The sequence below is a fragment of the Coregonus lavaretus genome, assembly GCF_964263955.1.
Source record: "Coregonus lavaretus genome assembly, contig: HAP1_SCAFFOLD_2457, whole genome shotgun sequence".
Lineage (NCBI taxonomy): Eukaryota > Metazoa > Chordata > Actinopteri > Salmoniformes > Salmonidae > Coregonus > Coregonus lavaretus.
Window position 1 is genome coordinate 36,033 of NW_028160680.1, and position 26,468 is coordinate 62,500.

Here is a 26,468-nt window from a genome sequence, read left to right on the forward strand (position 1 = left end):
TTGCAAATTATGGTGGAAAATAAGTATTTGGTCAATAACAAAAGTTTCTCAATACTTTGTTATATACCCTTTGTTGGCAATGACACAGGTCAAACATTTTCTGTAAGTCTTCACAAGGTTTTCACACACTGTTGCTGGTATTTTGGCCCATTCCTCCATGCAGATCTCCTCTAGAGCAGTGATGTTTTGGGGCTGTCGCTGGGCAACACGGACTTTCAACTCCCTCCAAAGATTTTCTATGGGGTTGAGATCTGGAGACAGGCTAGGCCACTCCAGGACCTTGAAATGCTTCTTACGAAGCCACTCCTTCGTTGCCCGGGCGGTGTGTTTGGGATCATTGTCATGCTGAAAGACCCAGCCACGTTTCATCTTCAATGCCCTTGCTGATGGAAGGAGGTTTTCACTCAAAATCTCACGATACATGGCCCCATTCATTCTTTCCTTTACACGGATCAGTCGTCCTGGTTTTTGCTCACCGTTCTTGTGATCATTTTGACCCCACGGGGTGAGATCTTGCGTGGAGCCCCAGATCGAGGGAGATTATCAGTGGTCTTGTATGTCTTCCATTTCTTAATAATTGCTCCAACAGCTGATTTCTTCTAACCAAGCTGCTTATCTATTGCAGATTCAGTCTCCCCAGCCTGGTGCAGGTCTACAATTTTGTTTCTGGTGTCCTTTGACAGCTCTTTGGTCTTGGCCATAGTGGAGTTTGGAGTGTGACTGTTTGAGGTTATGGACAGGTGTATTTTATACTGATAACAAGTTCAAACAGGTGCCATTAATACAGGTAACGAGTGGAGGACAGAGGAGCCTCTTAAAGAAGAAGTTACAGGTCTGTGAGAGCCAGAAATCTTGCTTGTTTGTAGGTGACCAAATATTTATTTTCCACCATAATTTGGAAATAAATTCATTAAAAATCCTACAATGTGATTTTCTGGATTTTTTTTCCTCAATTTGTCTGTCATAGTTGACGTGTACCTATGATGAAAATTACAGGCCTCTCTCATCTTTTTAAGTGGAAGAACTTGCACAATTGGTGGCTGACTAAATACTTTTTTTCCCCACTGTATATATAGTGTACATGTGAGGTGATGATTCGTTGAAGTTATCCAGTCAAAGAAGTGTTGTTTCCTTTTTTGTATTTGCCATCTACCGGAAACATTGTCCCACAAGGAGAGGAGTTGATAAATGGCTACTACAGGGACATATCGTATACCCAAGGTCGTTGTGTTTTGTCTTTTAGAAGAGCGCAAACGGTACATCGCCACAGTTACTATCCCAGTTCCATTGATTTCAATACAATATCGATGTGAGGTGATTCATCTGATTTCCAGTTTAGAGTGGCCGTTTGGTAAATGTTGGTGTGTGTGCAGTTGATAAGGTTCTATACTATAATATAATAATATAAGTAATCTGAACACAAGTGTGACACATTTATGAGTAGGGTGTAATATTTATGTTTGGTCTTCAAAATATCACATTTCAGTATATTGATTATTAACTTAGACATTTAAAAACGGTGTTTTGAAACTGGGCTATAAATAAAAAATCGATGACTACAGGAAGCGGCAACAGTATAATTTTTATGTTTTATGAATATAAATTATACTTTTAACATTATTTTTCAACAGGATTCTACTTAATCATGTAAAAACTACTGAATGAGCCCAAAAAATGTGCTTTAATTGATTGATTTTGATGATATAACTGCCTACAATTGTAATGAATGTTCACCACAACATACCCAAAAGTCTAATATACATTTCTTTGGTAACAAATAACTGTAAAATCACCTGGAATTCAGCTTAAAATGAGTTTAATTTAAGAAATCTGTTTCCAAGTATTCCCATGAATAATCAAGGTATTAAATTATTGTTATTTTCAAATACAATCTATTTTTGGGCTTAGTTGTGGTCAATTTGCAGTGTAGAAATGATTTATAATTATGTTCCGGCCCGCTGGCCATTCACTCCGACAAAAATCGGTCCATGACTGAATCTAGTTGCCTACCCCTGCTATAGATCCTACTCGCGTGTTATGCTAGTTGATTTCACTCCATCTGTCCATCTGAACTGTGTGTGTGTGTGTGTGTGTGTGTGTGTGTGTGTGTGTGTGTGTGTGTGTGTGTTTGTGTGTGTGAGGGCAGCAGAACACATGCTTCCCAGCTGAAGGCAGTCTGATATCCTGGCATTTAGTGAGCAAATTTGATAAATGTGTTCAGATTCTCTCACAGGAGTTTTGGTGACTGACTACAAGTACTATACTTTCAAGCATAATATCTATTCTGACTGAAATCTATAAGCTCTGTAGTTTAGTTGGTACAGTGTGGCGTTTTAAATGTCCTTTAGGGTTTTTTACGTTCTCTTTTATTGTATTGTTTTAAGTCCTAAATGCTTTTAATAAAGTTCCATTTGATTTGATTTTGATACATTTGGGACCTGACTAGGTATGTGATAAATGTAAAAAAAAACAAAAACGATCTAACGTTTAAACAGGCATTTTTAAATCATAAAATTAAATGAGTGAATTCACAATGCAGATATGGTCCTGCGTATGACCGCTAGGGGGCAGTGTGGTTCAATCTACCGCAGTTATGACTACCTGCCAGACAGCGCTCACCTTACTGCTGTCCCCCAACCCCTCAGCAACGATGGTAGTTAAATTTTTTAGGTTCTCTACTGTGTGCCTCTCATCCATGTTCTCAGTGGCCAGTACATGGGACTTCCTGTGACGGCTCGTTGCAGTGATGTATGAGAGTGTGTTCACAGACGTCCAACAATACTGTTGTTAACGCCACGTACGGTGTTCGAGAGCTCTTGCTTTGTACTTGTAGAGCAATCATTGCACAATTTCTCCATCCGGACCGTCAAGGTTTTCGACATGGTATCTAGTAGTCTGGTTCTAGATGACATCAGGGTATTGAAGCAGACATCCTCTACCGTTGACGTTGGCCGCTTATCAACTGCAATCATTTCTGTAATCAGCGCTGTGATTTTCTAACTCCGTCTCTTCTTGCACTTCTTCTGGTGTGAAGAGCCTGTCTTGTGTCTGCTGTTGGGCACCTACGCTGCGCTGCCAGCAACGGTTTGGGTCTCACAGTCCCTCCCTTTCAGATGGTTAAGCGTTGCACCTGTGCTGCCATTGTAGCTCATTTCCAACTCACAAAGTTTGCATTTCACCACCTTCTCATTTAACTTCTTAAAGTACACAGGACTTCGCTGCTACTGCTTCCCTGTCTCACTCTCTGCCGTATCACGACGATGACGTGCGGAGTGCTTTATATATTCGTGGCATATAATTGTAAAGGTTCATATCTCCTCCTACCAACCTTACAGCATTGTTGCGTTAGGTATTTATTTAATAAAAAAAAAATCCCTTTATGATAATGATCGGGACCTGTTAGTGGTAGTTAACAGCGCTGTGATTGTAATTTTGTGGAGAAAAAATGAAGTAGTCATGCTTTATTTGTCAAACCAGTGGGCTATTCAGAAAACTAGGCACAGAATCAATAGCCTCAATACTTACAAAATGACTGTCACCGGAAACACACACACACACACACACACACACACACACACACACACACACACACACACACACACACACACACACACACACACACACACACACACACACACACACACACACACAGAAAGGACAGTGTAGACAGACGCCAGCATGTCCATTAAGAATAACTCTACCTCAGTGAAGGTTCAGTGATGTCCAGGCAAATGGCTGTTCTCCCCGTCGTCCCCGACAACACACATAATAAACAGAGCTCTCAACGACCTAATTGCCTATTAAGCAACAATTCAGTTCTCCTCGCCTCCTTCTCTCCCTCCTTCCTCTTGCTGCCTCTGCTGGGCCTCCTCTCCCCGGAGACGCGGCAGCACTACCGCCACTGTCCAAGTCACCACTGTCCCAGGGGACATAGCTGGTTGGAATTACGTCATGATTTCAACCAGCTTTGCCGTCTTGTGTGTTTAGATGAAACTATATCCCTCTGTGTTTAGAGGAAACTATATCCCTCTGTGTTTAGAGGAAGCTATATCCCTCTGTGTTTAGAGGAAGCTATATCCCTCTGTGTTTAGAGGAAGCTATATCCCTCTGTGTTTAGAGGAAGCTATATCCCTCTGTGTTTAGAGGAAGCTATATCCCTCTGTGTTTAGAGGAAGCTATATCCCTCTGTGTTTAGAGGAAGCTATATCCCTCTGTGTTTAGAGGAAACTATATCCCTCTGTGTTTAGAGGAAACTATATCCCTCTGTGTTTAGAGGAAACTATATCCCTCTGTGTTTAGAGGAAGCTATATCCCTCTGTGTTTAGAGGAAGCTATATCCCTCTGTGTTTAGAGGAAACTATATCCCTCTGTGTTTAGAGGAAGCTATATCCCTCTGTGTTTAGAGGAAGCTATATCCCTCTGTGTTTAGAGGAAGCTATATCCCTCTGTGTTTAGAGGAAACTATATCCCTCTGTGTTTAGAGGAAGCTATATCCCTCTGTGTTTAGAGGAAGCTATATCCCTCTGTGTTTAGAGGAAACTATATCCCTCTGTGTTTAGAGGAAACTATATCCCTCTGTGTTTAGAGGAAGCTATATCCCTCTGTGTTTAGAGGAAACTATATCCCTCTGTGTTTAGAGGAAACTATATCCCTCTGTGTTTAGAGGAAGCTATATCCCTCTGTGTTTAGAGGAAGCTATATCCCTCTGTGTTTAGAGGAAGCTATATCCCTCTGTGTTTAGAGGAAGCTATATCCCTCTGTGTTTAGAGGAAGCTATATCCCTCTGTGTTTAGAGGAAGCTATATCCCTCTGTTTTTAGAGGAAGCTATATCCCTCTGTGTTTAGAGGAAACTATATCCCTCTGTGTTTAGAGGAAGCTATATCCCTCTGTGTTTAGAGGAAGCTATATCCCTCTGTGTTTAGATGAAGCTATATCCCTCTGTGTTTAGAGGAAGCTATATCCCTCTGTGTTTAGATGAAGCTATATCCCTCTGTGTTTAGAGGAAGCTATATCCCTCTGTGTTTAGAGGAAGCTATATCCCTCTGTGTTTAGAGGAAGCTATATCCCTCTGTGTTTAGAGGAAGCTATATCCCTCTGTGTTTAGAGGAAACTATATCCCTCTGTGTTTAGAGGAAGCTATATCCCTCTGTGTTTAGAGGAAGCTATATCCCTCTGTGTTTAGAGGAAACTATATCCCTCTGTGTTTAGAGGAAGCTATATCCTATTTTCTGTCAGATTTTTTGTCTTCCGTTCTCTGCCAATAGATAGATGAGTGAAATATATAATGAATGAATGATTGAAAGAGGTACTATACAATGAATTATTGAATAAATGAATGAATGAATGAACCCCGCTGAAAAATGCTACATATACCGGCATACATTTCAAGCTGGTCAATGCTGGTCAGTGCTTGTCGTTGTGTTATCGCTGGTGACCAGCCTTCGTTGTGTTTTGGACACTGGTGACCAGCCATCGCTGTGTTTTGGACACTGGTGACCAGCCTTCGTTGTGCTTTGGACACTGGTGACCAGCCTTTGCTGTGTTTTGGACACTGGTGACCAGCCTTTGCTGTGTTTTGGACACTGGTGACCAGCCTTCTCTGTGTTTTGGACACTGGTGACCAGCCTTCTCTGTGTTTTGGACACTGGTGACCAGCCATCGCTGTGTTTTGGACACTGGTGACCAGCCTTCGCTGTGTTTTGGACACTGGTGACCAGCCTTCGCTGTGTTTTGGACACTGGTGACCAGCCATCGCTAAAGCTAAGCCCTCATCAAGTCACATTATGCTGGCTTGCAAAGTAATGTCCAATTCCTATTGAAATCCAGTCAGAGAAGATTCCCAAAATCTACATTCAGAATGACTGCCAGAGTAAAATAAATAAATATTGAATGACTACCTGAACCATCTAAACTAAAACAACCATCTAAGTAACGGGTGCAGTATGTCCACTATACAGATTTTGATTAGTTTAGAAAAATAGAAATAGAGCATGCTGGGAAATATGATAATGATGGGCGTGGTTTTGATTACATGGAAGTCAACTTCACTTGGGGATTTGAACTCACAACCTTGAATTTCCTGCTACGCCACTGGATCTGTGATTTAGGTTGTTAAAAGACTAGAACCAATAGACATTCTGTCATCTGTCCCTATGGGGGGGGAGACTTCTGGGTTCCATGTAGAACCCTTTGATATTTCCCCTGTAGGTCAGAGGTCACCAACCGGTCGATCGCGTTCGTAGTCCATCACCAAACATTCCTGTAAAAAAAAAAAATACGATAAAGCCTTGCGTTATATATTTTATTTTAGCGCTGTTGGCGGTAGGTGCACTTGATTCAGCAGCCCTGGCGCTGTTGGCGGTAGGTGCACTTGATTCAGCAGCCCTGGCGCTGTTGGCGGTAGGTGCACTTGATTCAGCAGCCCTGGCGCTGTTGGCGGTAGGTGCACTTGATTCAGCAGCCCTGGCGCCGGCAAGGCTGTATCTGAAGGTAGAACTCCAGCAGGCCCAGAGAGCAAATCAAGTGCACCTATAGGCCTACCGATGGCCAATCAGATAGCTCAGATCAACGCGTCTGCACAGTTTCCTCGAGCCATAGATTTGTAAAAAGAAACCTTGAGCGCACAGCAAAGTTGATACCGGGAGATTTCAAAACTTTTAAAACCATGACAAGAGAGAGACTCAATGAATACAGCGAAGAGCTGCTGTTTTTATAAGTAAGTCAATGTTTGAGTTGGTTGTTCAGCACTGTCAACACTTTAACACCTTTTAGAAGCCATGCGTGTTCTCCCTACTTCCACCCACGCTACAACAGCTGCAATGAATGAGTATAGCATAGCAAAGTGTTCCAATAAGACTGCATTGTTGTTATTATTAGCGGCTTGTGTCTTTTTTAAATATCAAGGACTATTTCACTTTCTCTGGTCATAGGAGTGACAACGTGAATTGGTGCATGAGGAAGAAATAACGCAGTGCGACTTGAGTTTCGCCATCAGCTGGAAGACTTTTCTCAGTGGAGGGACGGTGCTCCCTCCCTCCCTCCCTCCCTCCCTCCCTCCCTCCCTCCCTTCCTCCCTCCCTCCCATCAGACTGACCATCAGATGCAGGCCATCAGTCCAGTAAAATAAAATAAAATATTATGCTCACTTAGCTGTGCCTCACAAGTAATACAACAAATGATCTATTACCAGTGTGATCATATACCAAAAACGTTGAACATTGACAGGGCAAATCGAGCAAAGCCAATGTGCAGTGATAATGTATTGGGCCTATAGCCTACTGCACTAACCTCAATGCTACAGAACTGTTTTTAAATGGTTAATGTTGCATAGGCTTATGTTTTTTAAGTCATGTTTAAAAAAAATCTTGACTTGCTTTTGGAGTTCCATTTAGAACCCTCTCATGAAGAACCCTCTAGTTCCAGGTAGAACCAATGACAGCTTCTACTGTTATACATTATAGGATTCTTCAGATGTGCTTATGGCAGAATTACCTGTAATTTGACAGTAAGTTACAGGCTACTGAGTTGCAGGCAAAATACAGTATTTTTTACAGTTGAATTAAGGTGTTATTGTTGTAAAATGACTTGTTGTTGTCTACCTTACTTTCACTGCACTTTGAGATGTAGGTGGGGGCAATGTGCTGGCAGGGGTGCGTTAGCATATTTGGGGGAATGGTGTAAAATATGTTGTATTTGTGCCAACTGTTAGTGGAAGTGTTGTACCAGTTTAAGTGGTTTTATTGTTATGTTGATGACAGTTGAGCACCTAATTTGTCCACTGTCAGTTCCACATTCTTTGTAAGAGCTTGTGACAATCAAGAGTTGGACTGTGATGAAGTTGCTGTGCCTCTTCCAGTAACTTAATTGCAGTTGGTCACTAGGGAAGTTCATGTTTAATTTTCAGGAACTTACTGTCCGCTTGCTGCAAGTATTTAACTTAGTGTTGTCACGCTCACTAACATGATGGTGTGACTGGAAGATCAGTTTGTTGCCAACGGTGACGCTGGGCCCCGAGTGTGCTCACCACAAGTAATACTTAGTAGTTGTCAACAAATGTTATAAGCTTTCTTGTAAACAGAAAAGTTTAGTGAAAGTACAGTCAGCTACTGGTACAACACTTCCACTGATGGTTGGTGCAAATACACATATGTTAGACCACACCCCCAAATATGCTAATTAACCCCACAGGTACATTTCTAAGCACAGTGACGATAGTACCTTGTATTCAAAATATTGGGTAGAAAAATGTACCATTTTAGATTAGATTATCTGCACATCAGAATCACCTTTATTCGCCAAGTAAATTTACACATACCCAGAATGTTTCCTACTGTAAAGGTGATGCCACGCACCCTACCATGTACCCTAAAAGGAACAGACCACTACCATGTGAAGGTACCTTATGTACCCCAGGGAACAACGCTGTACCCTAACTATACCCTAATTTTCGAGAGTGTGTGGATATATATTCTTGGTAATGAAGATATACCTGGTGGCACTGCTGAAACATTAATGAATGCCCTTCCACCCAAAAGCTTGCAAGTTCAAATCCCCAAAAGCATTTATGCACACTTTACATCAAGTGTCCCTGAGCACTGCAATTTTTTTACATTGGGATAATCTGCTAAAAGTTGGCCAAAAACAAGTCAATAATTGTCAAAGTGCAGAAATGTTTTCTTGCTATTAAATCTATGACCAATCTCTGTCATGCCCACAGAGCTGGTGGCATAGCAGCAAATTCCGGTCATTGGCAATCAAGATGTTGTGAGTTCAAATCCCAAGTGATGTAAGTCTCAAGTAACCGGCATTATGTCCTTTTACAGCAACAACACCTTAATTCAGCTGTAGAAATGTATTAACTTGTTGTTGTTTAACATATTTTTACTGCAACCAGTGGGCCTGTAGTGTACCGTAAAATTACAGCAACTTTTTTACCAGTGTAGCATTTCATGGCAGCGTTAAGTGTGGAGATGGAGCAATTGAAGTTGAAGATTCCTGGTGTTCGTGACGCCCGACATTTGCTGCGCCGCAGACCTAGTGGGGAGCGTGGTGAAACAGAGGAGTCACTGTCAACCCTTTTTTACATTCTGAGTCAGAGTCACTATCAGACAAAGTCATGTTAGTATATATCAGTTATCCTGTTTACAGCTTTTGTGCCGAATCCACTGCGTTGTTTCAGGTGCAACATTGATGGTCTGACTTCAGAAGAGTTACAGGGTGTGTTTAGGGTTGGTGTCCCGTCCTCCCAGGCCGTTGGCATGGTGCAGGAGCAGATAGGGTCAAAGTAGTGGAATGGGGTAGTGGGTTTTTAATGAGCGTAGGTGGTGGTGTCTAGGGCTACATTTCACTTTCTTAGAGAAACAGGACTAATGAAGAGAATTTTATGTAGGTAGCCTGTGACTGGCCTCACACTCCAGTACAGTAGGTGGCGCTGTATGCACCTAAAAGTTGCATGTGATCCGCCAATCAAATTCCAAAGAAGAAAAATAAGAAGCGTTTCATGGCGTAAAAGGAAAACATGGTGGAGAGGGAAAGACTAGGACGGTTCTTCACCACCATCACAGCAGTAAAGAACCCTTCCTGGTCCAGCAGGGTCTGGTCAAGCTGGTCTGCAAAACCACACCCATCATTATCATATTTCCCAGCATGCTCTATTGCAGTTAGATTTTTAGAATTGCTACAAAAAAAGATAAATAACATACACTTATTGCACCTGTTACTGAAATGGTTGTTGTTCCAGGTTACATGGTTTAGGTAGTCTCATTCACTGATCGTCCTAATCCTGGTAGTCATTCTGATTTGCAGTTTGCGGGAGAATAAAAGTTCCAATTGTTGGATACCCCCACTCTGGTTCGATTCCAGTAGGAATCAGACTTCACTTTGCAAGCTAGCATAATGTGAGTTGATGCTGGTTTTGCGGGTGACCAGCATATGCTGGTGAATTTATGATCAGTATATGCTTTTCACCAGTGTCCAAAACACAGAGAAGGCTGGTCACCAGCGAAAACACAACGAAGGGTGGTCACCAGCGAAAACACAACAAAGCAGGTTACCAGCTAAAACACAACGAAGGGTGGTCACCAGCGAAAACACAACGAAGGGTGGTCACCAGCGAAAACACAACGAAGGGTGGTCACCAGCGAAAACACAACGAAGGGTGGTCACCAGCGAAAACACAACGAAGGGTGGTCACCAGCGAAAACACAACGAAGGGTGGTCACCAGCGAAAACACAACGAAGGCTGGTCACCAGCGAAAACACAACGAAGGGTGGTCACCAGCGAAAACACAACGAAGGGTGGTCACCAGCGAAAACACAACGAAGGCTGGTCACCAGCGAAAACACAAGGAAGGCTGGTCACCAGCCTATACTGGTCTATGCTGTTTTTTTCAGCAGGGAGATGTAATGAATGAAAGATGTGGCATATTATTATTATTATTATTATTATTGTCACGTTCGTTCAATGACGGGTCAGACCAAGGCGCAGCGTGATATACGTACATGTTTATTAAACCAAATAAACACAACGACAAAACAACAAACTAAACTTTCCCCCTTCTGATAACCAGGTGGCGAATCGCATCTCTGCATGTCTGGCAGACATATCAGTATGGATGACGGATCACCACCTCAAGCTGAACCCTGGCAAGACGGAGCTGCTCTTCCTCCCGGGGAAGGACTGCCCGTTCCATGATCTCGCCATCACGGTTGACAACTCCGCTGTGTCCTCCTCCCAGAGTGCGAAGAGCCTAGGCGTGACCCTGGACAACACCCTGTCGTTCTCCGCCAACATCAAGGCGGTGACCCGCTCCTGCAGGTTCATGCTCTACAACATTCGGAGAGTGCGACCCTGCCTTACACAGGAAGCGGCGCAGGTCCTGGTCCAGGCACTTGTCATCTCCCGTCTGGACTACTGCAACTCGCTGTTGGCTGGCCTCCCTGCCTGTGCCATTAAACCCCTACAACTCATCCAGAATGCCGCAGCCCGTCTGGTGTTCAACCTTCCCAAGTTCTCTCACGTCACCCCCCTCCTCCGCACACTCCACTGGCTTCCAGTTGAAGCTCGCATCCGCTACAAGACCATGGTGCTTGCCTATGGAGCAGTGAGGGGAACGGCACCTCTGTACCTTCAGGCTCTGATCAGTCCCTACACCCAAACGAGGGCATTGCGTTCATCCACCTCTGGCCTGCTGGCTCCCCTTCCTCTGCGGAAGCATAGCTCCCGCTCAGCCCAGTCAAAACTGTTCGCTGCTCTGGCACCCCAATGGTGGAACAAGCTCCCTCACGACGCCAGGACAGCGGAGTCACTCACCACCTTCCGGAGACATTTGAAACCCCACCTCTTCAAGGAATACCTGGGATAGGATAAAGTATTCCTTCTAACCCCCCCCCCCCCCCCAAATTGTAAAGTGGTTATCCCACTGGCTATAGGGTGAACGCACCAATTTGTGAGTCGCTCTGGCTAAGAGCGTCTGCTAAATGACGTTAATGTGCCCTTGAGCAAGGCACTTAACCCTAATTGCTCCTGTAAGTCGCTCTGGATAAGAGCGTCTGCTAAATGACTAAAATGTAAATGTAAATGTAAACGAAACGTGAAGTCCAAGGTAGAACACACAACATACCTTACAAGGAACAAGATCCCACAACTCAATAGTGCCAATAGGCTGCCTAAGTATGGTCCCCAATCAGAGACAACGAGCGACAGCTACCTCTGATTGGGAACCACACCTGCCAACATAGAAATAGACATACTAGAACACAACATAGAACATACACAACAAAGAATATACACACCCTGACTCAACATATAAGAGTCCCCTGAGTCAGGGTGTGACAATTATTATTATTATTATTATTATTATTATTATTATTATTATATAATGTATGAATGAATGAGGTAATGAAAGAAAGAGGGAATTAATAAATGAATGAAGTAATGAAAAAAGGAAATGAATAAATGAAATATATAATGAATGAAAGATGTAATGAATGAAAGAGGTCATGAATGAAAAAGGTAATGAATTAAATATGTAATGAATTAAAGAGGTAATGTATGAATTAATAATGTAATAAAAGAAAGAGGTAATGAATGAAAAAAAGGAAAATAATGAATGAAAGAGGTAATGAATGAAATAGGTAATGAATGAAAGAGGTTATGAATGAATGAATGAATGATGTAATAAATGAAAGAGGTTATGAATGAAAGAGGTAATGAATCTAAGATGTAATAAAGGAAAGAGGTAATGAATGAATGAATGAATGAATGAATGAAAGATGTAATAAATTAAAGAGGTTATGAATGAATGAAAGAGCTGATGTCCTTCTCTGTCCTGTGTTATTGTGTAGGTCTGACGGATGACAAAGTGAAGGCGTATCTTTCCCTTCATCCTCAGATGCTGGATGAGTTTGTGTCGGAGAGCGTGAGTTCAGAGACGCTGGACAGATGGCACAAGAGGAAGAGCTGTGGCATCCAGCCTGCAGGTAACACACACACACACACACACACACACCACTCACGATACCCTGTTACATAGGTCTCAATGGAGCACCAGCTAGTTGATAGAGGATTTGTGTAGTCCTTATGAAGACCGTAAAACTTCAATTAAACGCCAGGTCTCAAATAGCCACCTGTCCCTTTTAATAGCCGGGCAACGAGACACATTTCAGCAAATAAACGCCTGTTTCAAATAAACGCTGGGTCTAAATGAATTGTTTACGAGGTTACCATGAATTACCATGAATTGTTTACGAGGTTTTAATGTTTGATTTGTATAATTAAATAATTCAGTAATGACTTGATAAAATGATGGCAATCATCCATTTTTATCGGCAGTAAGAAACTGCTAGCCATTGGCTGTTAACAGCTGAGAACTGTTAGCTAACTGGCAAATACAATAACGGTCAACAACTTTGGGAGTACAGAAACCTATAAATTGGCCGATCGCCCTCTAGTGGCAAACGTAAGAACGGCCGAAAATGCACTGTCAAAGAGGAGAATAATTATTGTCAAGGAATTATTATATATATATATATATATATTTTTAAGAGGCATACTAAGACAAAATAAACGTGACACTAGGTTTCCATCCAATTTGCGACAGATTTTCAATGCGAATATTCTAAAATCTGCATAAAACAATATCCACATTTTCCCACCAGAGAGGTGTTTCCATCAAACATACTTTTGGTTACATTCCCATTTACCGAATAAAAAATACAAGTTAAATGGGTTTTTAAATGGCATTTTCAACTCTACTGATGGTTTTGTCACTAAAACTGTTAAATAGCAAATGTGCCCACTCTGGTCTTGGCACGGGCGTTCCAGCCAACAGCTGGCAGATACAGTGTGGTAGACTATCTACATTATCAGATTATTATGGATAAGAGCAATATTATTTGTATTTGTCAGACGGTAACCAAGAATCGATCATCATGTCACCAGAATAAGACCCTCGGTATTTATTGGAAAAGAGAAAAGCTCATCACCGTGCACATTCACCACCCTGTGAAGTTCATCATAACTTATTTAATCTGTAGCCTAATAAACTGCATGGTTTCCCATGTCGTAGTGGGAGGAGCACACAACATGCTGTATCATCGTGTGACTCCATGTCTCCACCGCCATTTCTCACATCATTATTTTTACTGGTTGTGGTCCTCTGTAGCTCAGCTGGTAGAGCACGGCGCTTGTAACGCCAAGGTAGTGGGTTCGATCCCCGGGACCACCCATACACAAAAATGTATGCACGCATGACTGTAAGTCGCTTTGGATAAAAGCATCTGCTAAATGGCATATTATTATTTACTGTAGATCCCACCATGTCGTTTCTGTCTTCATGCGTCAGGTAATTAATCTGCATGAAATGGTTGTATGGAAACGTGGTTACTGCTGGAAGTGAATGCTGGAATTAAACAATACGGCGGCTGGCTTAGTGGTTAAGAGCGTTGTGCCAGTAACCGAAAGGTCGCTGGTTCTAATCCCCGAGCCGACTAGGTGAAAAATCTGTCGATGTGCCCTTGAGCAAGGCACTTAAACCTAATTGCTCCTGTAAATCACTCTGGATTAGAGCGTCTGCTAAATGACTAATTATTATTATTATTATTATTTTACTATTCAAATGAGCAAAAGCTGTGTGCGAATAAGGAAATAGAAGCCTGGCTCAAATAGAAGCCTGTCTCTATTCAGTGCCTGTTGTGTTAATTGATTTAAGCAAATAAAGGCCCGAGCTATTTGAAGTTTTATGGTATGAAGCCTTTATAAGAGAAGCAGTAGCAGCAGGCCTGCATGTTAACAACGTCTATGTAGTGCCTATGGAGACTTTATGAATGACCTATAAGAGCAAAAGCAGCAGGCCAGTTAAACACCACTCACCATCTCCCATGGTGCACCAGCTCGCCACGGTTGTTTATAAGTGATTTGTGAAGCGTTTATGCAGTGCTGTATGAATGAACTTTGAACTTTAAAGCCTTTATAAGAACAGTAGCAGGTCTCCAGGCAACGAAGACCTTTCCTATTTTACGCTCACCATCACCATCACCATCACCATCACCATCACCATCACCATCACCATCTCAATGGAGCGGTAGCTAGCAGCTAGCCATGGTTAGCGTTGGTTAACCTCATTGCGTACAGAGCCTGTTGAGGCGAGAGGGAGAGAAAGTTATAGAACGAAAGATGAAGAGAGAAAGGTAATATCTAATATCCCGTTTAGCAGACGCTTTTATCCAGAGAGACTTACAGTCATGTGTTCATACATACAGATAGAGAGTGATAGACAGAATGAATAAAAAGAGGGAGAGGGAAGGAAATGGGTGTCTCTATGGCCAAGGGTGTGGCTGTGAGGTTGGGGATGGTTAGGAGGGATGGTTAGGAGAGATGGTTAGGAGGAGAGATGGTTAGGAGGAGAGATGGTTAGGAGAGATGGTTAGGAGAGATGGTAGAGGTGAGATTTGTATTTTTTTTTAGCCTTTTTCAGTTTTTCTGCATGAGGGCTACAGACTGTGGCCAGCAAGTCAGTCAGCCAGCCAGCCAGTCAGCCAGTCAGCCAGTCAGCCAGCCAGCCAGTCAGCCAGTCAGTCAGCCAGCCAGTCAGTCAGCCAGTCAGTCAGCCAACCAGTCAGCCAGCCAGCCAACCAGTCAGTCAGTCAGCCAACCAGTCAGCCAGCCAGCCAACCAGTCAGTCAGTCAGCCAGTCAGCCAGTCAGCCAGCCAGCCAGTCAGCCAGTCAGTCAGCCAGCCAGTCAGTCAGCCAGTCAGTCAGCCAACCAGTCAGCCAGCCAGCCAACCAGTCAGCCAGTCAGCCAACCAGTCAGCCAGCCAGCCAACCAGTCAGTCAGCCAGTCAGCCAGTCAGCCAGCCAGCCAACCAGTCAGTCAGCCAGTCAGCCAGTCAGCCAACCAGTCAGCCAGCCAGCCAACCAGCCAGTCAGCCAGTCAGCCAGTCAGCCAACCAGTCAGCCAGCCAGCCAACCAGTCAGCCAGTCAGTCAGTCAGTCAGGAAGGGTAGGGTATTATTATAATTTTTAAAAACATTTTAGTCATTTAGCAGACGCGCTTATCCAAGTTAAACATTTTATTGGTCGTATGTACAGGATATGCATGGGATACACTGAGTGTACAAAATTAAGAACACCTGCTCTTTCCGTGACATAGACTGACCAGGTGAAAGCTATGATCTCTTATTGATGTCTATTAAATCCACTTCAATCAGTGTAGATGAAGGGGAGGAAACAAGTTAAAGAAGGATTTTTAAGCCTTGAGACAATTGAGACATGGATTTTGTATGTGTGCCATTCAGAGGGTGAATGGGCAAGACAAAACATTTAAGTGCCTTTGAACGGGGTATGGTAGTAGGTGCCAGGCGCACCGGTTTGTGTCAAGAACTGCAACGCTGCTGGGTTTTTCACGCTCAACAGTTTCCCGTGTGTATCAAGAATGGTCCACCACCCAAAGGACATCCAGCCAACTTGACACAACTGTGGGAAGCATTGGAGTCAACATGGGCCAGCATCCCTGTGGAACGCTTTCGACACCTTGTAGAGTCCATGCCCCCGACGAATTGAGGCTGTTCTGAGGGCAAAACGGAGGGGTGCAACTCAATATTAGGAAGGTGTTTTTAATGTTTTGTACACTCAGTGTACATCATCCAACAAAATGCTTACTTGCAGGTTCCTTCTCGACAATGCAAGAACAATAAGAACTAATACAAGAGAAGAATACCAACATAAAGTAAATGTCTCCGTAGAATAGAAGAAACATTTTAGCATTAGTATAATACAGGAAGGCACAATTTATAGAACAATATGTACACGTGTTTTTGGGGAAGGGGGGATGGGGGTCAGTATATAAACTGAGCAGTATAATAAGAGTCTGGTAGCAGCAGTTGTGATGTGTGCTAAGGTGCGGAGAATCATAGCAGGTGGTCAGTCCAGTTCAAGTGTTCAGTAGTCTGATGGCTTGTAGATAGAAACTGTCTCTGAGCCTGTTGGTATCAGAACTCATGCTCCAATGCCGTCTGCATGACGGTAAGGAAGAGAACAGCTGCAGGTCTTCCTCAGGCACCGTTTCGACTAGTCCAGGATGGGTGGAAGCAAGGTCCCAGTGATGTACTGGGTGGGTGGAAGCACGGTCCCAGTGATGTACTGGGTGGGTGGAAGCAAGGTCCCAGTGATGTACTGGGTGGGTGGAAGCAAGGTCCCAGTGATGTACTGGGTGGGTGGAAGCAAGGTCCCAGTGATGTACTGGGTGGGTGGAAGCAAGGTCCCAGTGATGTACTGGGTGGGTGGAAGCAAGGTCCCAGTGATGTACTGGGTGGGTGGAAGCAAGGTCCCAGTGATGTACTGGGTGGGTGGAAGCAAGGTCCCAGTGATGTACTGGGTGGGTGGAAGCAAGGTCCCAGTGATGTACTGGGCTTTCTTCACCACTCGCTGGAGGGCCTTGCCGTCGTGGATGACGCAATTCCTGTACCTGGCCATGATGCAACCGGTCAGGACGTTCTCGAAGTAGAGACGCTGTTGCGCCATCTTGGTGGTGTTGTTGGTCCATGTCAGGTACTCGGTGATGTGGACGCCGAGGAACTTAAAACTGCTGACTCTCTCTACTGCAGTCCCGTTGATATGGATCGGGGCATGTTCCCTCCTCTGCTTCCTGAAGCCAACCATCAGCTCCTTTGTTTTGCTGATGTTGAGAGAGAGGTTGTTGTCATGGCACCGCAATACCAGTTCACTTACCTCCTCCCTATAGGCTGACTCGTTGTTGTTGGTTATCAGGCCTTCAACCGTGGTGTCGTCAGCAAACTTGGTGGTGGAGTTGGTGTTGCGCAAAGCCACGCAGTCGTTGGTGAACAGGGAGTACAGCAGAGGACTGAGGACACACCCCTGGGGGGCCCCTGTGTTAAGAGTAAGTGTGGAGGAGGTGTTGTTGCCAATCCTCACAGCCTGTGGTCTGCCTGTCAGGAAGTCCAGGATCCATTTGCAGAGGGTGGTGTCCAGACCCAGGGCTCTGAACTTGGTGTCGCGCTTGGAGGGAACAATAGTTGAATGCTGAACTGTAGTCAATGAACAGCATTCTCACATACGTGTTCCTCTTGTCCAGTTGTGTTACGGCCGTGTGAATAGTGATGGAAATTGAATCTTCCGTGGATCTGTTGGAGCAGTAGGCAGATTGGAGTGGGTCCAGTGGGCCTGGCATGCTGGCCTTGATGTGGGCCATGACCAGCCTCTCAAAGCACTTCATGATGACAGAGGTGAGCGCGACGGGGTGAATGTCCTCTCTCTCTCTCTCTCGCTCTCTCGCTCTCTCTCTCTCTCTCCCTCTCTGTCTTCCTCTCTCTCCCTCTCTTTCTCTCTCTCTCTCTCTCTCTCTCTCTCTCTCTCTCTCCCTCTCCCTCTCCCTCTCCCTCTCCCTCTCTCTCTCTCTCTCTCTCTCTCTCTCTCTCTCCCTCTCTCTCTCTCTCTCGCTCTATCTCTGTCTTCCTCTCTCTCTCTCTCTCGCTCTCTCTCTCTCGCTCTCTCTCTCCCTCTCTGTCTCTCTCGCTCTCTCTCTCCCTCTCTGTCTTCCTCTCTCTCACTCTCTCTGTCTTCCTCTCTCTCTCTCTTCCTCTCTCACTCTCTCTCTCTCTCTCTCTCTCTCTCTCTCTCTCTCTCTCTCTCTCTCTCTCTCTCTGTCTCTCTCTCTCTCTCTCTCTCTGTCTCTGTCTTTCTCTCTCTCAACATGGACTCCGGAGCTCTGGGTTTTCACAATAAACACAAAACCGCATTAATTAATTATACAGCTGGGGAATGGGGGTTCAGGGGAGGGGAACAGATTGTCTCTGGGACGATGGCGGTCTCCGATACCCGTTCCTGCAGTCACATGACTTAGCGGCCTCATGGATGGAATGTTATTAATAAATAAAAAAACAGGCTGAAAATCCGGTGTTTCTATGTCAAATGGTTTTGTTAGATTCAGTCTTCTGTGATGTATTTAAAGTGTAATATCGGGATGCAAAACTCAAAATTGAAAACATTTCAACTCTATATCTGACATGGTACAGGTGTCTTCTTTTTTAAAAGCCCATAACCATGTGTGTGAGATGTATACTTTTGTTTCAAAGTGGATTTGTTTAAGACTATCAAGAAACACTCTGTGTGACCCTGATTTAGCCCACTGCTAGTAAAAGGTTAAAGCAGGTGGGAACTACAGCCTGGGACAGGGGCAGGTTGAAGATGTCAGAGAAGACGCCCGCCACTCTGAGGACGCGGCCAGGGACGCCATCTGGGCCGGCGGCTTTGTGAGTATTCACTCTTTTGAACGTTTTCCTCACGTCAGCCTCGGAGAGCAAAAACACCTGGTCGTCCGGAACAGCGAGACTCTTCCTGGATGGCTCGGTATTGTCTGCCTCGCAGTGAGCATAAAATGTGTTAAAGCTCATCTGGGAGGGAGGCTTCCGTGGCCACCGCGGCAGCTGGATTTGTCTTTGTAGTCTGTGATAGTCTGTAGTCCTTGCCACATGCGAAGTGAGCCTGAGTTGTCGGACATCAATTCAAGTTTGTGTCTTTTTGAGTCCCTAATGGATTTATGGAGCTCGTACCTGCTTGTCATGTGGCACCGAGGGTTCGTTCTGCTGACATTGAATGCTGCAGTACGGGCTCTCTCCGTTCACCCAGGGTTTTTGGTTGGGGTATGTGTGGATTGTTATTGTGGGTACAACATCATCTAATGAAGCCTGTGACTGACGATGTACACTATATATACAAAAGTATGTGAACACCCCTTCAAATTAGTGGATTCGGCTATTTCAGCCACACCCGTTGCTGACAAGTGTATAAAATTGAGCACACAGCCATGCAATCTCCATAGACAAACAGTGGCAGTAGAATGGCATTACTGAAGAGCTCAGTGACTTTCAACGTGGCACCGTCATAGGATGCCACCTTTCCAACAAGTCAGTTCATAAATGTTCTGCCCTGCTAGAGCTGCCCCTGTCAACTGTAAGTGCTGTTATTGTGACACAAGCTCACAGAATGGAACCGCCGAGTGCTGAATCGCGTAGCGCGTAAAAATCGTCTGTCCTCGGTTGTAACACTCACTACTGAGTTCCAAACTGCCTCTGGAAACAACGTCAGCACAAGAACTGTTCGTCGGGGAGCTTCATGAAATGGGTTTCCATGGCCGAGCACAAGCCTAAGATCGCCATGCGCAATGCCAAGTGGCGGCTGGAGTGGTGTAAAGCTCACCGCCATTGGACTCTGGAGCAGTGGAAACACGTTCTCTGGAGTGATGAATCACACTTCACCATCAGGCAGTCCGACGGACTAATCTGGGAATAATGGTCTGGGGCTGTTTTTCATGGTTCGGGCTAGTCCCCTTAGTTCCAGTGAAGGGAAAGCTTAACGCTACAGCATACAATGACATTCTAGACGATTCTGTTCTTCCAACTTTGTGGCAACAGTTTGGGGAAGGCCCTTTCCTGTTTCAGCATGACAATGCCCCCGTGCACAAAGCGAGGTCATTACAGAAATGGTTTGTCGAGATTGGTGTGGAAGAACATGACTGGCCTGCACAGAGCCCTGACCTCAACCCCATCGAAAACTTTTGGGATGAATTGGAACGCCGACTGCGAGTCTGATGTCGCCCAACATCAATGCCCGACCTCACTAATGCTCTTGTAGCTGAATGGAAGCAAGTCCCCGCAGCAGTGTTCCAACATCTAGTGGAAAGCCTTCCCAGAAGAGTGGAGGCTGTTATAGCAGCAAAGGGGGGACCAACTCCATATTAATACCTATGATTTTGGAATGAGATGTTCGACGTGCAGATTTACACATACTTTTGGTCATGTAGTGTATATTCCTCAATGTTGATGGATGAGACCTGGGTGGTCTCATTCCAATCAGTATTCTCAAAACAGTCCTGCAGCATTGAGTCTGCCTCCTCTGTCCAGCGCCTCACTATTTCCCTGTGTTGGTGGCTTCCTCTTGAGTTGCTGCTTGTAGGCGGGAAGTAGGAACAGATAGACGTGATCTGATTGGCTCAAGTAGGGGCGGGGGATGGCTTTGTACGCGTAACGGATGATTGTGTATACATTGTCAAGCACTGCAGATGCTCTTGTGAGACAGGATACATGTTGGTAACATTTTGGGAAGATTTGTTTTATACATGCTTCGTTAAAGTCACCCGTGACAATAAAGACTGCTTCCGGGTGAGAGGATTCTGGCTGGCTAATGATCTTTTACAGTTCGCTGAGTGCCGCCTTGGTGTTAGCTTGTGGCAGTATGTACACAGCTGTGATAGTAACATATGTGAATTCCCTCGGCATACAGTACAGTGGGGTTGGATTTTAGCATCAGAAAGTCCAGGTCGGGTGAACGGGAGCTCTCAATGTTTTCAACTTCTGTACACCAGGAATTGTCTATGCAGGAACATACCGCTCCTCCTGACTCTTACCAGAAGCCGCGGTTCGATCCATTTTGTATAAACCGTCTTGTTGAATAGCAGAGTTGAGTGTATTGTCCATAAGCCAAGTCTCAGTTAAAAACAAAGACACAGCATTCCCTGATGTCCCTCTGCGATTGAAGCCTTGCTCTGAGTTCACAGAGTTTATTTTCCAGCGATTGGACATTAGCCATCAGGATGCTAGGAAGAGGAGGCTGTGTAGCCCGTCTTTTCAGCCGAGCTTGGAGTTCCCCTTTCCTCCTTCTTCGTCGCCAGCGTTGCCGTAGGTGATCTCAGCCAGCGTTGCCGTAGGTGATCTCAGCCAGGAGCAACAGGTAGGCCCGCTGTGCTGGGAACAAAGGAGTGAATGTAGTATCCCAGATCTGGGAGGCTGAGAGATCAGTGTGTAGCTTCCCATTCATGATCCAGAAGTGTTTGTCGGTCATAGGAAATTACTGCACAAACATTCTCAGCAAACAAAGTGAGGAAGGACAGGGTGAGGTAGGGTAGGATAAGGTAGGTTAAGGCATGGCAGGGTAAGGTAGGGCAGGGTATGGTAGGTTAAGGCATGGCAGGGTGAGGTAGGGCAGGGTATGGTAGGTTAAGGCATGGCAGGGTGAGGTAGGGCAGGGTATGGTAGGTTAAGGCATGGCAGGGTGAGGTAGGGCAGGGTATGGTAGGTTAAGGCATGGCAGGGTAAGGTAGGGCAGGGTATGGTAGGTTAAGGCATGGCAGGGTGAGGTAGGGCAGGGTATGGTAGGTTAAGGCATGGCAGGGTGAGGTAGGGCAGGGTATGGTAGGTTAAGGCATGGCAGGGTGAGGTAGGGCAGGGTATGGTAGGTTAAGGCATGGCAGGATGAGGTAGAGTAGGGCAGGGTATGGTAGGTTAACATTTACGTCATTTAGCAGACGCTCTTATCCAGAGCGACTTACACATTTTTTTTTTTTGTGGGGGGGGGGGGGGGTAGAAGGATTACTTTATCCTATCCCAGGTATTCTTTAAAGAGGTGCGGTTTCAAATGTCTCCGGAAGGTGGTGAGTGACTCCGCTGTCCTGGCGTCGTGAGGGAGCTTGTTCCACCATTGGGGTGCCAGAGCAGCGAACAGTTTTGACTGGGCTGAGCGGGAACTATGCTTCCGCAGAGGAAGGGCAGCCAGCAGGCCAGAGGTGGATGAACGCAATGCCCTCGTTTGGGTGTAGGGACTGATCAGAGCCTGAAGGTACAGAGGTGCCGTTCCCCTCACTGCTCCATAGGCAAGCACCATGGTCTTGTAACGGATGCGAGCTTCAACTGGAAGCCAGTGGAGTGTGCGGAGGAGGGGGGTGACGTGAGAGAACTTGGGAAGGTTGAACACCAGACGGGCTGCGGCATTCTGGATGAGTTGTAGGGGTTTAATGGCACAGGCAGGGAGCCCAGCCAACAGCGAGTTGCAGTAATCCAGACGGGAGATGACAAGTGCCTGGATTAGGACCTGTGCCGCTTCCTGTGTAAGGCAGGGTCGTACTCTCCGAATGTTGTAGAGCATGAACCTGCAGGATCGGGTCACCGCCTTGATGTTAGCGAAGAACGACAGGGTGTTGTCCAGGGTCACGCCAAGGCTCTTCGCACTCTGGGAGGAGGACACAACGGAGTTGTCAACCGTGATGGCGAGATCATGGAACGGGCAGTCCTTCCCCGGGAGGAAGAGCAGCTCCGTCTTGCCAGGGTTCAGCTTGAGGTGGTGATCCGTCATCCATACTGATATGTCTGCCAGACATGCAGAGATGCGATTCGCCACCTGGTTATCAGAAGGGGGAAAGGAGAAGATTAGTTGTGTATCGTCAGCGTAGCAATGATAGGAGAGGCCATGTGAGGATATGACAGAGCCAAGTGACTTGGTGTATAGGGAGAAAAGGAGAGGGCCTAGAACTGAGCCCTGGGGGACACCAGTGGTGAGAGCACGTGGTGCGGAGACAGCTTCTCGCCACGCCACTTGGTAGGAGCGACCGGTCAGGTAGGACGCAATCCAGGAGTGAGCCGCGCCGGAGATGCCCAGCTCGGAGAGGGTGGAGAGGAGGATCTGATGGTTCACAGTATCAAAGGCAGCAGACAGGTCTAGAAGGACAAGAGCAGAGGAGCGAGAGTTAGCTTTAGCAGTGCGGAGAGCCTCCGTGACACAGAGAAGAGCAGTCTCAGTTGAATGACCAGTCCTGAAACCTGACTGGTTTGGATCAAGAAGGTCATTCTGAGAGCGATAGCAAGAGAGTTGGCTAAAGACGGCACGCTCAATAGTTTTGGAAAGAAAAGAAAGAAGGGATACTGGTCTGTAGTTGTTGACATCAGTGGGATCGAGTGTTGGTTTTTTGAGAAGGGGTGCAACTCTCGCTCTCTTGAAGACGGAAGGGACATAGCCAGCGGTCAAGGATGAGTTGATCAGCGAGGTGAGGTAGGGGAGAAGGTCACCGGAGATGGTCTGGAGAAGAGAGGAGGGGATGGGGTCAAGCGGGCAGGTTGTTGGGCGGCCTGCAGTCACTAGTCGCAAGATTTTATCTGGAGAAAGAAGTCAAAGCATAGGGTATGGCAGTGTGAGCAGGACCAGCAGTGTCATTAGACTTAACAAACGAGGATCGGATGTCGTCAACCTTCTTTTCAAAGTGGTTGACGAAGTCATCCACAGAGAGGGAGGAGGGGGGGGGGATTCAGCAGTGAGGAGAATGTGGCAAAGAGCTTCCTAGGGTTAGAGGCAGATGCTTGGAATTTAGAGTGGTAGAAAGTGGCCTTAGCAGCAGAAACAGATGAAGAAAATGTAGAGAGGAGGGAGTGAAAAGATGCCAGGTCGGCAGGGAGTTTAGTTTTCTTCCATTTCCGCTCAGCTGCCCGGAGCTCTGTTCTGTGAGCTCGCAATGAGTCATCAAGCCACGGAGCTGGAGGGGAGGACCGAGCCGGCCGGGAGGATAGGGGACACAGGGAGTCAAAGGATGCAGAAAGGGAGGAGAGGAGGGTTGAGGAGGCAGAATCAGGAGATTGGAGGGAGAAGGATTGAGCAGAGGGAAGAGATGATAGGATGGAAGAGGAGAGAGTAGTGGGAGAGAGAGAGCGAAGGTTGCGGCGGCGCGTTACCATCTGTGTAGGGGCAGAGTGAGTAGTGTTGGAGGAGAGCGAGAGAGAAAAGGATACAAAGTAGTGGTCGGAGACATGGAGGGGAGTTGCAGTGAGATTAGTAGAAGAGCAACATCTAGTAAAGATGAAGTCAAGCGTATTGCCTGCCTTGTGAGTAGGGGGGGACGGTGAGAGGGTGAGGTCAAAAGAGGAGAGGAGTGGAAAGAAGGAGGCAGAGAGAAATGAGTCAAATGTAGACGTAGGGAGGTTGAAATCCCCCAAAACTGTGAAGGGTGAGCCATCCTCAGGAAAGGAACTTGTCAAGCTCATTGATGAACTCTCCAAGGGAACCTGGAGGGCGATAGATGACAAGGATATTAAGCTTAAATGGGCTATTGACTGTGACAGCGTGGAATTCAAATGAGGAGATAGACAGATGGGTTAGGGGAAAAATTGAGAATGACCACTTGGGAGAGATGAGGATTCCTGTGCCACCACCCCTCTGACCAGATGCTCTCGGGGTATGCGAGAACACATGGTCAGACGAGGAGAGAGCAGTAGGAGTAGCAGTGTTTTCAGTGGTAATCCATGTTTCCGTCAGCGCCAGGAAGTCGAGGGACTGGAGGGTAGCATAGGCTGGGATGAAGTCAGCCTTGTTGGCAGCAGAACGGCAGTTCCAGAGGCTGCCTGAGACCTGGAACTCCAGGTGTGTGGTGCGTGCAGGGACCACCAGGTTAGAGAGGCAGCAGCCACGCGGTGTGAGGCGTTTGTGTAGCCTGTGCGGAGAGGAGAGAACAGGGATAGGCAGAGGCATAGTTGACAGGCTGTAGCAGATGGCTACAATAATGCAGAGGAGATCGGAATGAAATGAACTAAACATCTGGGAAAGGAGAGAGCAGGGCCTCCCTCACCAAAAAAATATAACTCTCCCAACTTCCACCTCAGAAACTATAATTGTTTCACTGAACCACCCGAATAAAACTCTCCCAACTTCCACTTTAGAAATTAGAATTGTTGTAAACTACAGCGGTTCAATGTTTCAAGGAATAGACTCAACTTACTTTATTCAGCTAGCTAACTATGACGCCATAGCTAACTAGCATGCTAGCATCCAATAACACGCAGTTTAGCACCAATACTTGGTTACAACAAACTACCAATAGTGTGTTAACACACTAAACAGATAATTCGTGTCCGTGTCAAAGCATGGCAGGGTGAGGTAGGGCAGGGTATGGTAGGTTAAGGCATGGCAGGGTGAGGTAGGGCAGGGTATGGTAGGTTAAGGCATGGCAGGGTGAGGTAGGGCAGGGTATGGTAGGTTAAGGCATGGCAGGGTGAGGTAGGGCAGGGTATGGTAGGTTAAGGCAGGGTGAGGTAGGGCAGGGTATGGTAGGGCATGGCAGGGTGAGGTAGGGCAGGGTATGGTAGGTTAAGGCATGGCAGGGTGAGGTAGGGCAGGGTATGGTAGGTTAAGGCATGGCAGGGTGAGGTAGGGCAGGGTATGGTAGGTTAAGGCAGGGTGAGGTAGGGCAGGGTATGGTAGGTTAAGGCAGGGTGAGGTAGGGCAGGGTATGGTAGGGCATGGCAGGGTGAGGTAGGGCAGGGTATGGTAGGTTAAGGCAGGGTGAGGTAGGGCAGGGTATGGTAGGTTAAGGCAGGGTGAGGTAGGGCAGGGTATGGTAGGGCATGGCAGGGTGAGGTAGGGCAGGGTATGGTAGGTTAAGGCAGGGTGAGGTAGGGCAGGGTATGGTAGGTTAAGGCATGGCAGGGTGAGGTAGGGCAGGGTATGGTAGGTTAAGGTATGGCAGGGTAAGGTAGGGCAGGGTATGGTAGGTTAAGGCAGGGTGAGGTAGGGCAGGGTATGGTAGGTTAAGGCATGGCAGGGTGAGGTAGGGCAGGGTATGGTAGGTTAAGGCATGGCAGGGTGAGGTAGGGCAGGGTATGGTAGGTTAAGGCATGGCAGGGTGAGGTAGGGCAGGGTATGGTAGGTTAAGGCATGGCAGGGTGAGGTAGGGCAGGGTATGGTAGGTTAAGGCATGGCAGGGTGAGGTAGGGCAGGGTATGGTAGGTTAAGGCATGGCATGGCAGGGTGAGGTAGGGCAGGGTATGGTAGGTTAAGGCATGGCAGGGTGAGGTAGGGCAGGGTATGGTAGGTTAAGGCATGGCAGGGTGAGGTAGGGCAGGGTATGGTAGGTTAAGGCAGGGTGAGGTAGGGCAGGGTATGGTAGGTTAAGGCATGGCAGGGTGAGGTAGGGCAGGGTATGGTAGGTTAAGGCATGGCAGGGTGAGGTAGGGCAGGGTATGGTAGGTTAAGGCATGGCAGGGTGAGGTAGGGCAGGGTATGGTAGGTTAAGGCATGGCAGGGTGAGGTAGGGCAGGGTATGGTAGGTTAAGGCATGGCAGGGTAAGGTAGGGCAGGGTAAGGCATGGCAGGGTCTCTTTAAGGGCTGTGTAGGAATTACATTTTAGGGACTGTAA

General features: G+C 46.3%; 1 protein-coding gene across 1 annotated transcript in view; it reads left to right on the top strand.

Moving 5' to 3' along the window:
* Positions 1 to 26,468, top strand: part of LOC311121571 (cAMP and cAMP-inhibited cGMP 3',5'-cyclic phosphodiesterase 10A-like) — a gene marked incomplete at its 3' end in the record, with an annotated part of 68,345 nt that overhangs the window by 24,409 nt on the left and 17,468 nt on the right. The window contains exon 2 of the mRNA XM_084196035.1: positions 12,347 to 12,481. Within this exon, the coding sequence (XP_084052161.1) occupies positions 12,347 to 12,481 (135 nt within the window). The remainder of the gene's footprint in view (positions 1 to 12,346; positions 12,482 to 26,468) is intronic.